The sequence below is a fragment of the Limulus polyphemus genome, unplaced genomic scaffold, assembly GCF_000517525.1.
Source record: "Limulus polyphemus unplaced genomic scaffold, Limulus_polyphemus-2.1.2 Scaffold2177, whole genome shotgun sequence".
NCBI classification, from domain to species: Eukaryota; Metazoa; Arthropoda; class Merostomata; order Xiphosura; family Limulidae; genus Limulus; species Limulus polyphemus.
This window is the reverse complement of record NW_013667787.1, coordinates 11456-24739: the sequence shown is the minus strand read 5'-3', so window position 1 is coordinate 24739 and position 13284 is coordinate 11456. Positions and strand designations below refer to the sequence as shown.

Genomic DNA, 13284 nt, shown 5'->3' with positions numbered 1-13284 from the left:
AAATATTGAATACAAGTCTAAAGAGGTTATACTTTCATTGTACGGATCACTGGTTTGGCCGCACTTGGAATATTGTGTTCAGTCTTGGGCTACTTACCTCATGAAACACATTGAATTGTTGGAAAGGGGTCAGAGAAGGGTTACTAGAATTGTGTCTGGGATAGAGGACTTGTTATATGAAAAGGTTAAAATCCCTCAAATTGTTTTTTCTTGAAAATAGAAGAGATAGAGAGATCTGATTGTGGTGTTTAATATTGTATAGGGAATTGATAGTGTGGATACATCATTATTTTTCATTCTCAACAGTGAGAATAATAGGACTATAAATTTTGGCAGGGTAGGAGTCATCTTCAGCCAAGACAGTATTATTTTTTTAACAGAGTAGTTGGCCTTTGGAATGGGTTGCCTTTGGATGTTAGGGATGCAGTGAGTTTAAGAGAAAGCTTGATAAGTATATTGATGATAAGAGCTGGCTTTAAATTTTTTTATTAATAGTTTTAGTTTAGTTTGGAGGATGGAACAGCCAAGATGGACCAATAGGTCCCATGTTGTCTCAAAATGACATGTTATGTTATATTTTAAAAATACAATTGCATTTAACATCAAGCTTTTGAAGTGACAATAAGCATTTTATTTTTTTGTATCAATTTTTGTAAATGTTGATCATAACAATTATTTGATGTAAAAACAAAGTCTCAGATAACATATACCTACAAATTTCATTTACATGAACCACAATTTCACCTGTCAAACCACATTATACTTTTTTATTCTCTTTCCCTGTAGACGTTCATTTTCCCCTCTGTCTCTGAGCATGAAATGCTATAACTTTTAAGCTAGATGCTAATCAACTAAACCAAAAACAATGAAACATTGATTCTTCAAAACAATCAAACATATTTAGTAAGCACCTTTTCCACTACATCCATAAATATACTTAATAACATGACATGAAGTTTTTTTATACAATCAAAATGCTACATCTTTCATATAGTTTAAAAGACCAAATCAATCATTAACAATGCCCTTATATCTACTTATTAAAGATGTAATAAGTTACTGTTGCTTTCATTTTCTCAAGCTACTTGACTGACATTATTGTGTTGGGAGCATGTGTTAGACTGGATATGTCGGACACACTTCTGTGTGCACCCGGATGTGACAGGTTGCAGAAAGTGTTCTGTTGAAGTTAATATAATGAAGAATTAAATGGTAATTCTTTATTGCTTACATCAATCGAGGATCAACACTATAATACCTTCTATTTGGTAAATTACAATATAAAATAATGCAGTGTTAAAACCATGGGCAAATACTGTATTGATGATATGATGTCTACATATATTCTAGCATGTCAAATTCCAAATGAAACAAGAGCAAAAACAGGAATACAGTCTGTGAGAAGTCAAAGTTCTGTGTCCAATTCAAAATCATCAAAATAATTAGTTATAACTAGTTTGGTATGTAATTTAAATATAGCTACAGTAAAGAAACCAACTTGCACTTAGACAGAAAAGTACAATGCCTTTCATGTGTCCCTTTCTGAATCAAGACACACAGTAGTGTGTCGTGCAGCCAAGAAACAAAACATGAGACTTGCAGCAACCAATTCCAATTTTCAACTATCTGTATCTTGGTACTTCATCATAAATTTTTCACCTATATTGCCTCCCAGTTTGATTACCTCACATTAGACTAGGTGAATGCAACAGTTTGAAGATATACCAAATCCACACTCTTACCCTCTTACAGAAGTTTCTCCTAGTTATACTCTGTCAACTATTCAACAAACGTTTAAACTTTGTTAAATGATTTGATCCCTCATGCAAGTACTTTTTAGATTTTCATGTCACTAGTCTTGAGCTAACTCACACCTAAAAATCACATTTACTGTGAACTGTGCTAATTCAAGATGATATTATAATGTGATGATAGCCCTCCATCAATTGGAGGGCAACACAACCTCCTTGCATAGTAATACTCTTCAAGCACTTGCACTCAATAACTTCATTCTTAGACGAGGCATAAAGAAAGTGCAAAATACACTCATCATGTAAAGAAAATGTTAACTTCCAAAACAATACCTAACCTATGCACATAGAATAGCTAGAATCCCACATTGAAATGGTGGAGGGGCTGGTGCAAACATTAAACCTAAAGGAGTTCCCTACAGACAGTGCCTAAAGGGAAAGCCCATGGAGAGTAACACCTGATGGCAGATGCTCCATAGTGGCACACCCATGGGAGGCCTCATCTTATCTAGACCAGAGTATACTCTTTGCCTGGAAAAGAACAGATGGAAAGGTAAAATAAACCCAAATGTCACAGGAATGAGTAGAACTAGATCATGACCGACTGAGCATCTGCACATAAGTGCTCGGCAAGCCAAGAAGTGTGATTAGTGTATGATCAGACCATACCGTATGGGTGTCTCAACTTGACTCAATTGGACAGATAGATTCACACAACAGGAAGTCACGATGTTTGAGGGGTGACCCGTACTACACAGACAGTGCCACCACTGCCCTATTTCTCACTGGTGCTGTGCACAGTCATAGAGGAACTCTCCAAGGTCCACCACCCCAGTAGCTAAGAACTGGTAAGTGGCAAGAGTGTCATGCACTCCACTTGAAAAAAGGGAGAGAATTTGCCCAGATCCCCAATGGATGCCTGCTGGAAACCTTTTTTACTGGAGACAGTGCAATGGGTGATCATGAAACCCTATTTTTAAACGTTTGCAGGCATGAGCCAAAGAATCAGGCAGTCACTTCACTGGTGCCAGCTTTTTCTGTGATAGTCCAGGGAATGTTATAGTATGGGTTGGACAATTAAGTAATTTTAATACCACAAGGATACCTCTAGTAGTCTTGCTGAATACCACATCTCAACAGTGTGCACTGGTAGAACCAGGGCAGATGAGTTGAGTGCTGTTACCCTGGCCTGATGCAGATTTTAAGAAATAAGCATACCATGGGAGGCAACACCAGCCAACTGGCAGGATCCTATGAAAATGAAAAGAATGATGAAAAATAAAATTTATTTACCCTTATCAAAGACAATATATTGATATTTTTATTCACCAATGTACTGAGTGAGTAGTGAAACATTTACTTGCTTAGTTATTCTATACCCTAATATTATATACGTTCTACGTACTTCTTGTGTGTTCATTTGTTTATAATTATAATGTTCTAAACAAATTGCTTTTTTTTTTGGCTTACACTTGTGATAGTTTCCATATCCTAAGAAATTATTTTTTTTTTCCACCGCACCTAAATACTGTTGGTAAGAATACTGTAACTTTTCTGAATATTGAATTTATCATGAATGGTGTGTCAAAGTTTTTTTGTGTGAAGACTAGTTTAAATACAATGCATGGACTGTTTTGAATACTTTCATGAAAAATGTACTCGAATCAAAATGGTGGAGAATTTAGTCAAACTTGGTGCAAGAAAAGCTAACTGGATTTGCCAAAAGTCTAAGGAGGGGTGTCAAGCTATAAGTAATAAAGATTTTAAGGATATGATGGAGGGAATTAAATATATAAAGGCAACAATAGCAAACATAGAGACAAAGTTTTCAAAATTTGAAAACTTAGTACAAGTATTTTCTGGACTAATTGTTGATCTTAAGGTAACTTTGGACCAGTTGAAAGCATGAAGTGTGAATTTAGAGTGGAAGGTAGGGAAAATAGAAGTGGTAAATAGCGTGTTAAAGAAAAAAGTAGAGAGCTATGAGGAGAGAATGCTACTCCTGGAGCAAAGAAGTAGAACTGAAAATGTTGAAATTGTAGGCATTCCTGTCACTGCGAAAGAATACTTTGTAGAAATCATCAGGCAAGTTGGGCTAGCTTCAGGCCTACAAGTAGGACCAACGGGCATTCAAATAGCCCACTGTGTGAAATCGTACAACTCTTCATATCTGCCTTCAATTGTAACACAACTAGCTAGCCGGCTGAAAAAACAGCAATAGATTAAGGTTGTCAAAGACAAAGGTTTATCTGCTATTGACATCTATTCCATTTTTCCAGACACACGAGTCTTTATATATTAGCAACTGGCTCCAAGATTAAAGAAACTACTATTCGAAACAAAACAGTTGACCAAGAATGCGGGTTTTATGTTTGTGTAGACTCGGGAAGGTGTGATAATGGTGAAACATGCGGAGGGAGAGAAAATACTCCAAATTAGGTTGACTTAAATATTGACTTAAAACTTCTAGATCAGAGGCAGACACAGGAGAGAACAGAACACTACCAACTTAACTAAAAATTGTAATATAATAGGTAAACATTTTTCTATGTATATTATTTATGTACTTATATGGAAGTCATAAATAATGTAGAATATTTTAATGTAATTGAAAACTAGGAAACTGAAAATATTTATCTGAATCAATTATGTAAACAATGATTAGAAAATTTTACCATATTTCACATGAATATTAAAAGCTTAATGAAAAGCTGCAATGAATTTATTTTGTTGCTAACAGAAATAAGAATAAATTTTGAAATAATAATAATACTAATAGAATCTTTACTAGATAACTTGCCAATTCACATATTTAATATTCCAGGATATACTGCAACTGGAAGTTTATTAAATTTTAACCAAAATAGTGGAATAATGATTTATAATCAGAGTACGTTACATTCTTTTAGTGAAACTAAAAAAAAATCAGTATAGCTAATTAAATATACTTTTCTTAGGTTTCTATTTATAAAAATTTATTGTTTCATCAGTTGAGTGCCTTCACTGTTAATAATACTTTTGGTAGTAAACTCTATTATATTTCATAATGTTTTGCCAGCTTAGGAGATTTAGATTTGTCATAAATATAAGTTCTAAGCTAACAATGCAAAACAATCTTTATAATAAAAGTATAATAATAACTGACAGATGAAAACAAAAAGTAATTATATTTCATATACTAACCAGTAATGGAGTATTATTAATGAAAGCAACAATAAATTAACTAAATAACATACCATATTCAGGAAACTCACGTGTAATGTATGAACAAAGTAAAGAAGTAGTTTTAAGGGTAGTGTAAATTGTTGCCTTTATATTGCTACAAGTATATGAAATAAATAGATGACTTTAGAGCACTTATTGAAGGATTTGATAGAAGATTTCAATGTAATGGGAGTAACTGACACTTTGTTAAATATAAAAAGTTTTGATCACAAGAATTCGAGATACAACGTTATAGGTTATTTGATATTGATAGAGTACTATAAACTGGCTTTCTATGTTTTTCTTTAGTAAAGAGCATTTTTAGAGCATGATTGCAAACATATATTCATGAATGACTATGGTTCAAGACATGAACTAGTGTTTCAACTGTTCTTTTTTTTACATATGTTTTCTGCATTTAGTTTATCCTGGCCCTCACCAAGATCTTATCCTAGTTGAAAGCTACTCTTACACTTACAGCTGAGTTAACAGCACTTGCAAACAAGCTAGTCCCTACCCTATTACTATTAAATGTACTATTTCTGCCTTATATAAAAACATTAAATAAACTGTGTCAATTTTCATGCACTTTTCACATTTTGAACAATTTTTACTCTACATAAAGTAACAGACTAGAAGAATTCACAATTTAAATGTAAATAATGATGCCATAAGGAAAACAACCCCTAGAGACTGTACAGTGCACAGTAATTCCAAAGTTGGACTGAAACTTTAAATTCTAGGATAAGTGAAAGTAAACTAAAGCTTTGAACACAATAAACTGAATAAATCCTTATACAACACATTACATTTCAGTCACAGTCCTTGCTTTGAATTTGATACACCAATATAAATCACATTTATCAAAATCAAAAATAATATAAGTAAACTTACAATAAGTTATTTTATTATATTAACACCGTATCATTGTATGACTGAATCAGTGAATGCTATTATCTTCAGCTCTTTCCAATAGTAACAAGGTTTTCCATTTCCAATGCTTGGACGCATAGCTTTTAATTCTATCACTGAATCTTTAAATAAGAATAATAATCAACACTGCTATATAATTATTCTGATAACCAGTTCTTTTCTAAGTTAAGCCTATAAAATATATTGAACATTTAAACTTGGCGCTTCATCATTCTTACTTCGGGGCATCGGACTGAGAAACAATAATAAAAAAAAAAAAGATGATTCCTGACTCGTCCTTAGAACGAGTTCATAAATTATCGCACTAATATTTGTGGTGCGCTGATCATTTACTTTCTTTGTCCTTTTCACATTACACCGTTAAAATTTCACTTAAAATACTTTTGTTAATTATTTAAACAACGTTATGCCAAACCATATATTGTTACTTTATCGACTGAGATAGGCTTATTGTGCCCTATAATACATTGTAAACAACGTATAAAGTCAACTGTGTTACATCTCTATGATGGCGCCATTCTTTTTCTTACGGCTCAGCTCAACCTCTCAAAATAACCTGAACCACCCCAGCCTGATGCTTAGATTTTGATAAAAGGTGAAACGATATATTATTATGGCATTGATCTATTTATATTTTCAAAAATCTGAAATAAGCTAATAATTTTAAATATAGAGACTTATGTTTACAATATTAATTCAAAAATATTACTGCATTAAACGATATGATATTGTGCATCGACTTTTTTAAACTACTAATGTTTTAAAAATTTTGAAGCGCCGCCTTTTTAAAATATTGCCTTTTACTACATTGCTAATCAAAAAAGACATTGAAAGAAGACACCTGATTGGTTGAGAGGTAACTACTGTCACACGGAAACCACTTCGCGTCGTCACTGCGGGAGAGTGTTTTATTAGTTATCGTGCTTCTTATGTAGGCCTAAATTTTTGTTGTTGTTTTGACTGTCCATTATGATGTAGAAATCATGAAAGGTGCTCAAGACAATCCATCGCTTCAAGGTTCTGTGTCTACAGATGAAACGCCGACATCAGCATCCCTAGTAAGTATACTGAGCTCGTTGAGTTCTACTCAGCCATCTGTGCACATTCTCGGTGAGTCTACTTCAACTACTCAGTATAGAAATATTGTAACTTCATGCGAAACATCCTCAGTTGCCAATGTAGTCAACATTGGCTCTGTCAACTCTCTTTCAACAGCTGTTGGAAATCTAAGGAACAACTCCTCTGTTTTTAATCAACAAACTGCAGCTGTTCCGGTTAGAACTCTTATTAATCCTCCAACTTTAAAACCATCTCCCCATAGGCAACCATTTGCTCTTGCTCAGGATCAAGTAGGCATAACCCTACCTACTATTGAGAAGCTAGAACTAACTAGTGGTGTATCAAATGTTGTTCACTCTTTACAGTCACGAATTGGGTCTACTGGAATGCCTCTAGCTGGCCACCACCAACCCCAAAATTCTGCTGCAAGCCCAGCAGCTCATTCATTACAAGCCCATCACCAGCAACTTCCAGTACATTTACAGACCCAGTCACCTGTTCAATCTCACATTCATAACCCACCCGCTCAACAACAGCAGTTCCAACGATTAAAAGTAGAAGATGCACTTTCTTATCTTGATCAAGTTAAGTTTAAGTTTGGTAGTCAACCACAAGTATACAATGATTTTTTGGATATAATGAAGGAATTTAAATCACAAAGTATTGACACACCTGGGGTAATTCAGCGAGTTTCAAACCTTTTTAGAGGGCATCCTGAGTTGATAATTGGGTTTAATACATTTTTACCTCCAGGTTACAAGATTGAAGTTCAAGCAAATGAGCAGGTGAATGTTAGCATGCCAGGGGCAGGAATGTGTACTGTGACACCTCAGCCTCCACCCAACACAACATCAACATCAGTTTTATCATTTACACCTGTAACCAACACACAAAGTGTTACTAATTCTGGAACAGTAGTAACAAGCATTAATGTATCGTACACCACTCCAGACAAACCCTGCCAGCAGTCAGTGTCGAGTGTAACTGTTCATTCTTCAATTCCAAATCAGCAGTCTAATCAACAATCTGCAGAAAGTTCTATAGCAAGTCCTCCTCATTCACCAGATGAATCCTTAAGTACATCAACTACCCCAAAAGCAAACCAACCAGTTGAGTTTAATCATGCTATAAATTATGTCAATAAGATTAAGAATCGATTTCAAGGGCAACCTGATATCTACAAGCAGTTTTTAGAAATCTTGCACACTTATCAGAAGGAACAAAGAAACCTCAAAGAAGGAGTACATACTACTACAAAGCCATTGACAGAAGCTCAGGTTTACTCACAAGTAGCTAAATTGTTTCAGAACCAAGAAGATTTGCTTCAAGAATTTGGTCATTTTTTACCTGATGCTAATGGAGCAGCTGCTATCCTTCCACCCCCAAAACCTGTGAATAATGATCATACACCAGCAGTGAAAAAAACTACATTTGCCAAACCTCCTACAAGTATAGGTAATACCAACAATCAAATAAAGGCACCTCAAGTAGTTAAACGGCCTCTCCCATCTGTACCTCATCAACCAGCTAAAAAACCTCGAATGACAAGTTTGAAAGATGTCACTCTTGCAGAAGCAGGTAAATGTGGAACATTAAATGAATTTGCATTTTTTGACAATGTACGTAAAGCTCTACGGAGTCAGGAAGCTTATGAGAACTTTCTGAGATGTCTTCTTTTGTATAACCAGGAAATTGTATCAAGAACAGAGCTAGTACAGTTGGTAACACCTTTCTTGTCAAAGTATCAGGAATTATTTAAATGGTTTAGAAATTTTTTAGATCATAAAGACACATCTTCAAGTATAGTTCTGGAACCTGTTCCACCCAAAGTTGTCAATCATGAGAGGGAGCGAATTAGTGGTGATCTTGCGATGGAAATTGATTATTCTTCTTGCAAAAGGTATGGAGCCAGTTATAGAGCATTACCAAAAAATTATGTGCATCCTAAATGTAGTGGTCGTACAGCTCTGTGTAAGGAAGTTTTAAATGACACTTGGGTGTCATTTCCTTCTTGGTCAGAAGACTCAACATTTGTGAGCTCTCGGAAAACCCAATATGAGGAGTATATATATAGATGTGAGGATGAAAGATTTGAATTGGATGTTGTTTTAGAAACAAATTTGTCTACGGTACATGTACTTGAAGCTCTCCAGAAAAAAATTATTAGAATGACACCAGAAGAGAGAGCCCGCTTAAGATTAGATGAAACTCTTGGAGGATCGTCTTCTGTTATTCATCAAAGAGCCATTAAAAAGGTTTATGGAGACAAAGCAGCAGATATTATAGAAGGTCTGAAGAAGAATCCTGTGGTAGCAGTACCCCTTGTTGTGAAAAGGCTAAAAGCAAAAGAAGAAGAATGGCGACTAGCCCAGAAAAGTTTTAATAAAATGTGGAGAGATCAAAATGAAAAGTATTACCTAAAGTCTTTAGATCATCAAGGTCTCACTTTTAAGCAAAATGATGTGAAATGTTTAAGATCAAAAAATTTGCTTAATGAGATAGAAACTATTTTTGAAGAGAGACATGAACAGGTTGAGGAGGGAGCAGAAGAAGTTACGTCCGGTCCACATTTGTCAGTAACATACAGTGATAAATCTGTTCTTGAAGATGCAGCTAATTTGATTATTCATCATGTGAAGCGACAAACAGGTATACATAAAGAAGACAAGCAAAAGATAAAGTTGTTCATGAGGCATTTTATTCCAGATTTCTTTTCAGTGCCTCGAGGAGAGCTAAGTGATGATGAAAATGAACGAGAAGATGATTCCCAAACTGAGGAGAGTAAGCCTTGTGATCAAGAATCTCCAGGAAAACATGCATTAGATGACGGCAGTAAAAACAGTGTGGGAGGTCTAGAAAAGAGAAGTAGTTATACCCAGCAAAAAGGAACAAGTTGTAATGTGAAAGAAAACAAAGAAAACATACTGGAATCTCATAAAGAAGGGAATGTATCTCATTTTATGAAAGAATTGGCAAAAGATCTTTCTCCTTCAGACAATGATAGAAGTACTTCTAGATGGGAAGCTAAACAATCTCCAAAAGATGATTATCAAGTAGATATTGATAGTTCTGACTCAGATGGGTCATACGCTCTTCTTTTTGCTAACAATAATTGGTATCTCTTCCTTAGACTGCATAATATTCTTTGTGAACGTTTAGCAAAGATTTATAATAAAGCTTCACAGCTAACTGAGGAGGAACAAAGGGAAAAGAAGGAAAGAAAAGAATCAACAGCACTTTCATTAAGACTTCGGCCAAAACCAGATGTAGAAGTTGAAGATTATAAGCCAGCTTTTTTAGAAATGGTGAAAAACCTGTTAGATGGTAATATGGAAAGCAATCAGTATGAAGATACTTTACGAGAAATGTTTGGTATTGATGCTTACCTTGCATTCACAATGGATAGGGTTGTGCAAAATGCAGTTCGTCAGTTACAACATGTTGTTTCTGATGAAGTTTGTACACAGTGTATGGATTTGTACTTGCAAGAAGCAAAAAATGAAGCTACAGGTGGTACTTTCTATTCTGTGTCTATGCAACATATTGCAGCTGAAAATGCTTACAGGAAGAAAGCAGAACAGATATTTAGTGAAGAAAATTGCTTTAAAATTGTTTTATATAAAAATGAGGGGAAACTATCATTTGAATTGTTAGATACAGATGGTTCCGAAGACAGAGGAGATGAAAGATGGTCTGAAAATTCAGAAAAGTATACTGCAGAAGAAGATACCATATCTGATGAATTGAAGGAACAGTTATCTAAGAAACCTGTCTTTTTACATCGTAATATCAGAACACGTCAACAGCAGAAAGCAAAACAGAGACAGAATTTTGAACAGAATGGGCGAAAACAAGATAGTGAAAAATACAAGGAAACTTGTTTCAAAAAGGAAGAAGCCTTTACCAATGAGGAAAATACTCTGATAACAAAGGAAAATATTTCTAAAAGTCTAGACCTTGACAATTCATGTGTGAAAAAAAATGAAGAATGTACAGATATTGGTAAGAATAATGAGTGTTTGTTTGATGTTGATTCTTATAAAACAGTTATTGTGGTTCCCAATGAAAGCTATCTGTATAAACGGATGGCTCTTAAAAAGGCAAGGTTTACTCATCAACAAGTCTCAAGAAGACTCAACAAAAAATTCCACCAGTGGCATGGGAAATGGTTAGAATTGTGTGTTACAAATGACATGAAGACAGCTTGTCAAAAGTGGTTGCTAGGAGAGAGAGAAGACCTAATTAGGTGTCGGACAATATGTGAAGAAAAAAATGACCCCACAAAACCTCCATATGCACCATTCAACCATTACAGGTTACAGAAGAGTGAAAAGGAAATGTAAAAATGTATGTTGTGTATGTGTCATTAGGTTTAGCATTTATCATTTATCTGTGACATATCTGAGATTGGAACTGTCTTGATTGTCAGGATGGTACATGTGAGAAATACTGTATATCACTGAAGGGCAATATGTGTGCTCTAGTTTACTTTCACATAATTGCAGACCAGTACTGTTTTGTAAACAAATTTCAGAGTTACAAGAAGGAGGGCAGTTCCGACAGTACATGTACATGAGTAATGATGTGCATCAGATATTCATGTACAGTGCATGCCTTTTAGTCTGATTCACAAAGGAGAAGAATACCTAAAATCATCCTTGCATTTTATTGTAGGTAACTGTTAACATTTCATGAAGTATTTCTATGTTGCTATTTGAAAAATATGTACAAAAAATCAACTTTGTAATACAATAAAGCTGTTTTTCATAAATATTGGGATCAAAAATTCAAGTAAAATTATAAATATTCAAAATCCTTAAAAATTCATGAATATATGTAAATTGGTATTTTGTTATCACTTGCTGCATTTCTTTTAAATGCTTTGTAATGTACTGATATTTTAATTATAACCTTGTCTAAAGATAATAATTTAATAAAAGTTTTAGCACCAAGTGTATGTCAAAACTATAATTGTACATTCATAGTTTTACTCAAAAAATATCAAGCTAAGTTCTTTATTTGTTATCTTGTTAGTCATTTCAAAAATTTCATTCAGTCTTTTATGAAACAGTCATGTTTTCAAGCTTGACCTAACTATGACATAATATAATTGAATATTTAAAGCATGCTGGATGAAGTGTTTGATTTGGACAATGATTATCAGAAATAATGTTGTTTTGTCATCATCATATATATTTTGTTGCCTGGATTTTCCTAATCAACTAATATAAACTTTAATATATTGTTCATTTTAAATAAAATGTTTTTGTTTTCAAAAAAAAAATCTAATAAACATTTTATTTAATAATGTACACAATATGCATGTAAATAATTTACATATTCAAAGATTTACAGTTTTTTATCTACACTGATAAACTGGAAAGTCTAATCAGTAACCAAAACCTACTAAAACTGGATGTTTTGAACATCAGTGGTTATAGCTGCAACATTTTAGAAAACTTTAAAACTAGAATATCATACATTTTTCTGTGTTTCATGTACAGACAACCACGTGTGTTAATATTACCTACTCTTGAACATAAAGTTTTGTTAATATCAATAGCATTAATGGTTTTATTGAAGTAAAAATTAAATTTTCAAAGTCTTTTTCCAAACATTTCTCAAGTGGGCTTGTAACAAATCATAGTTTTTACAAAAAGTTGTGCATTACGATTAGTAACTCGCATCAATTAATGCAAAATATTGTGATGCAAGATAAGAAAACTTAAACTTTTAGTAATTTCCAACTTGGTAATCGAGTTTTAAGGTTGATAGATTATGATAATTTATACAAAATAAGCCTTTTGTTAAAAACAAGGTTTATGTTTAGGAAACTTGTGTTTCAAAAGATAAATACTTGTCAAAAAAAAAATCATTTAAAAGTATATCCAATCTATATATATGGCACAATTAAAAAACTGCATGTAGCCTTCATAATAACTTGTGTACTTAAGATATAGTTTTTAGGGATGCATATTTATAATGATAAATATTGCATGACTACAAACCCTAGACATTTTGTTTACATGATCAGTATTTTGTCACGTCAGTTTAATCTAGTGCTTACTTTTCAAAAGAAATACCAGCCAGTTGCAGTTAAAGTTATTGTTATTAACTTAGTAAACACATGCTCGTCTTATGGGTGAATTTCAAGTAACAAACATAGAAGTTAGATGTATGATGTAAACTGATAGATTGAAAGCAGTTATGTGATTTTTATTAGTTCTGCCTCAAGCGCTGTATAAATAAAACTAATAAAAATGTGTTTTTTTTTTATTTAGTAGTAATTTTGTTTTTCATATTTGCATATGAAGTTTTCATTGGTTCAACTGCTATT

General features: G+C 33.6%; 1 protein-coding gene across 2 annotated transcripts; it reads left to right on the top strand.

Moving 5' to 3' along the window:
• The first annotated feature begins 6768 nt into the window (after positions 1-6768).
• LOC106466175 (paired amphipathic helix protein Sin3a-like) lies at positions 6769-12186 on the top strand. Of its 2 annotated transcripts, XM_022394140.1 has the most exons (2): positions 6769-7309; positions 7436-12186. In XM_022394140.1, exons 1-2 carry the CDS (start codon positions 6872-6874, stop codon positions 11288-11290), a joined length of 4293 nt encoding a protein of 1430 aa, XP_022249848.1. In that variant the 5' UTR covers positions 6769-6871; the 3' UTR covers positions 11291-12186. The 2 variants fall into 2 exon arrangements, with proteins under 2 accessions (XP_022249848.1, XP_013781872.1); XM_013926418.2 differs by having other exon boundaries at positions 6769-12186.
• The last annotated feature ends 1098 nt before the right edge of the window (positions 12187-13284 follow it).

What these genes read in the sequence shown, in the direction of transcription:
- LOC106466175 (XM_013926418.2), top strand. Translation starts at nt 6,872, where the DNA reads ATGAAAGGTGCTCAAGACAATCCATCGCTTCAAGGTTCTGTGTCTACA.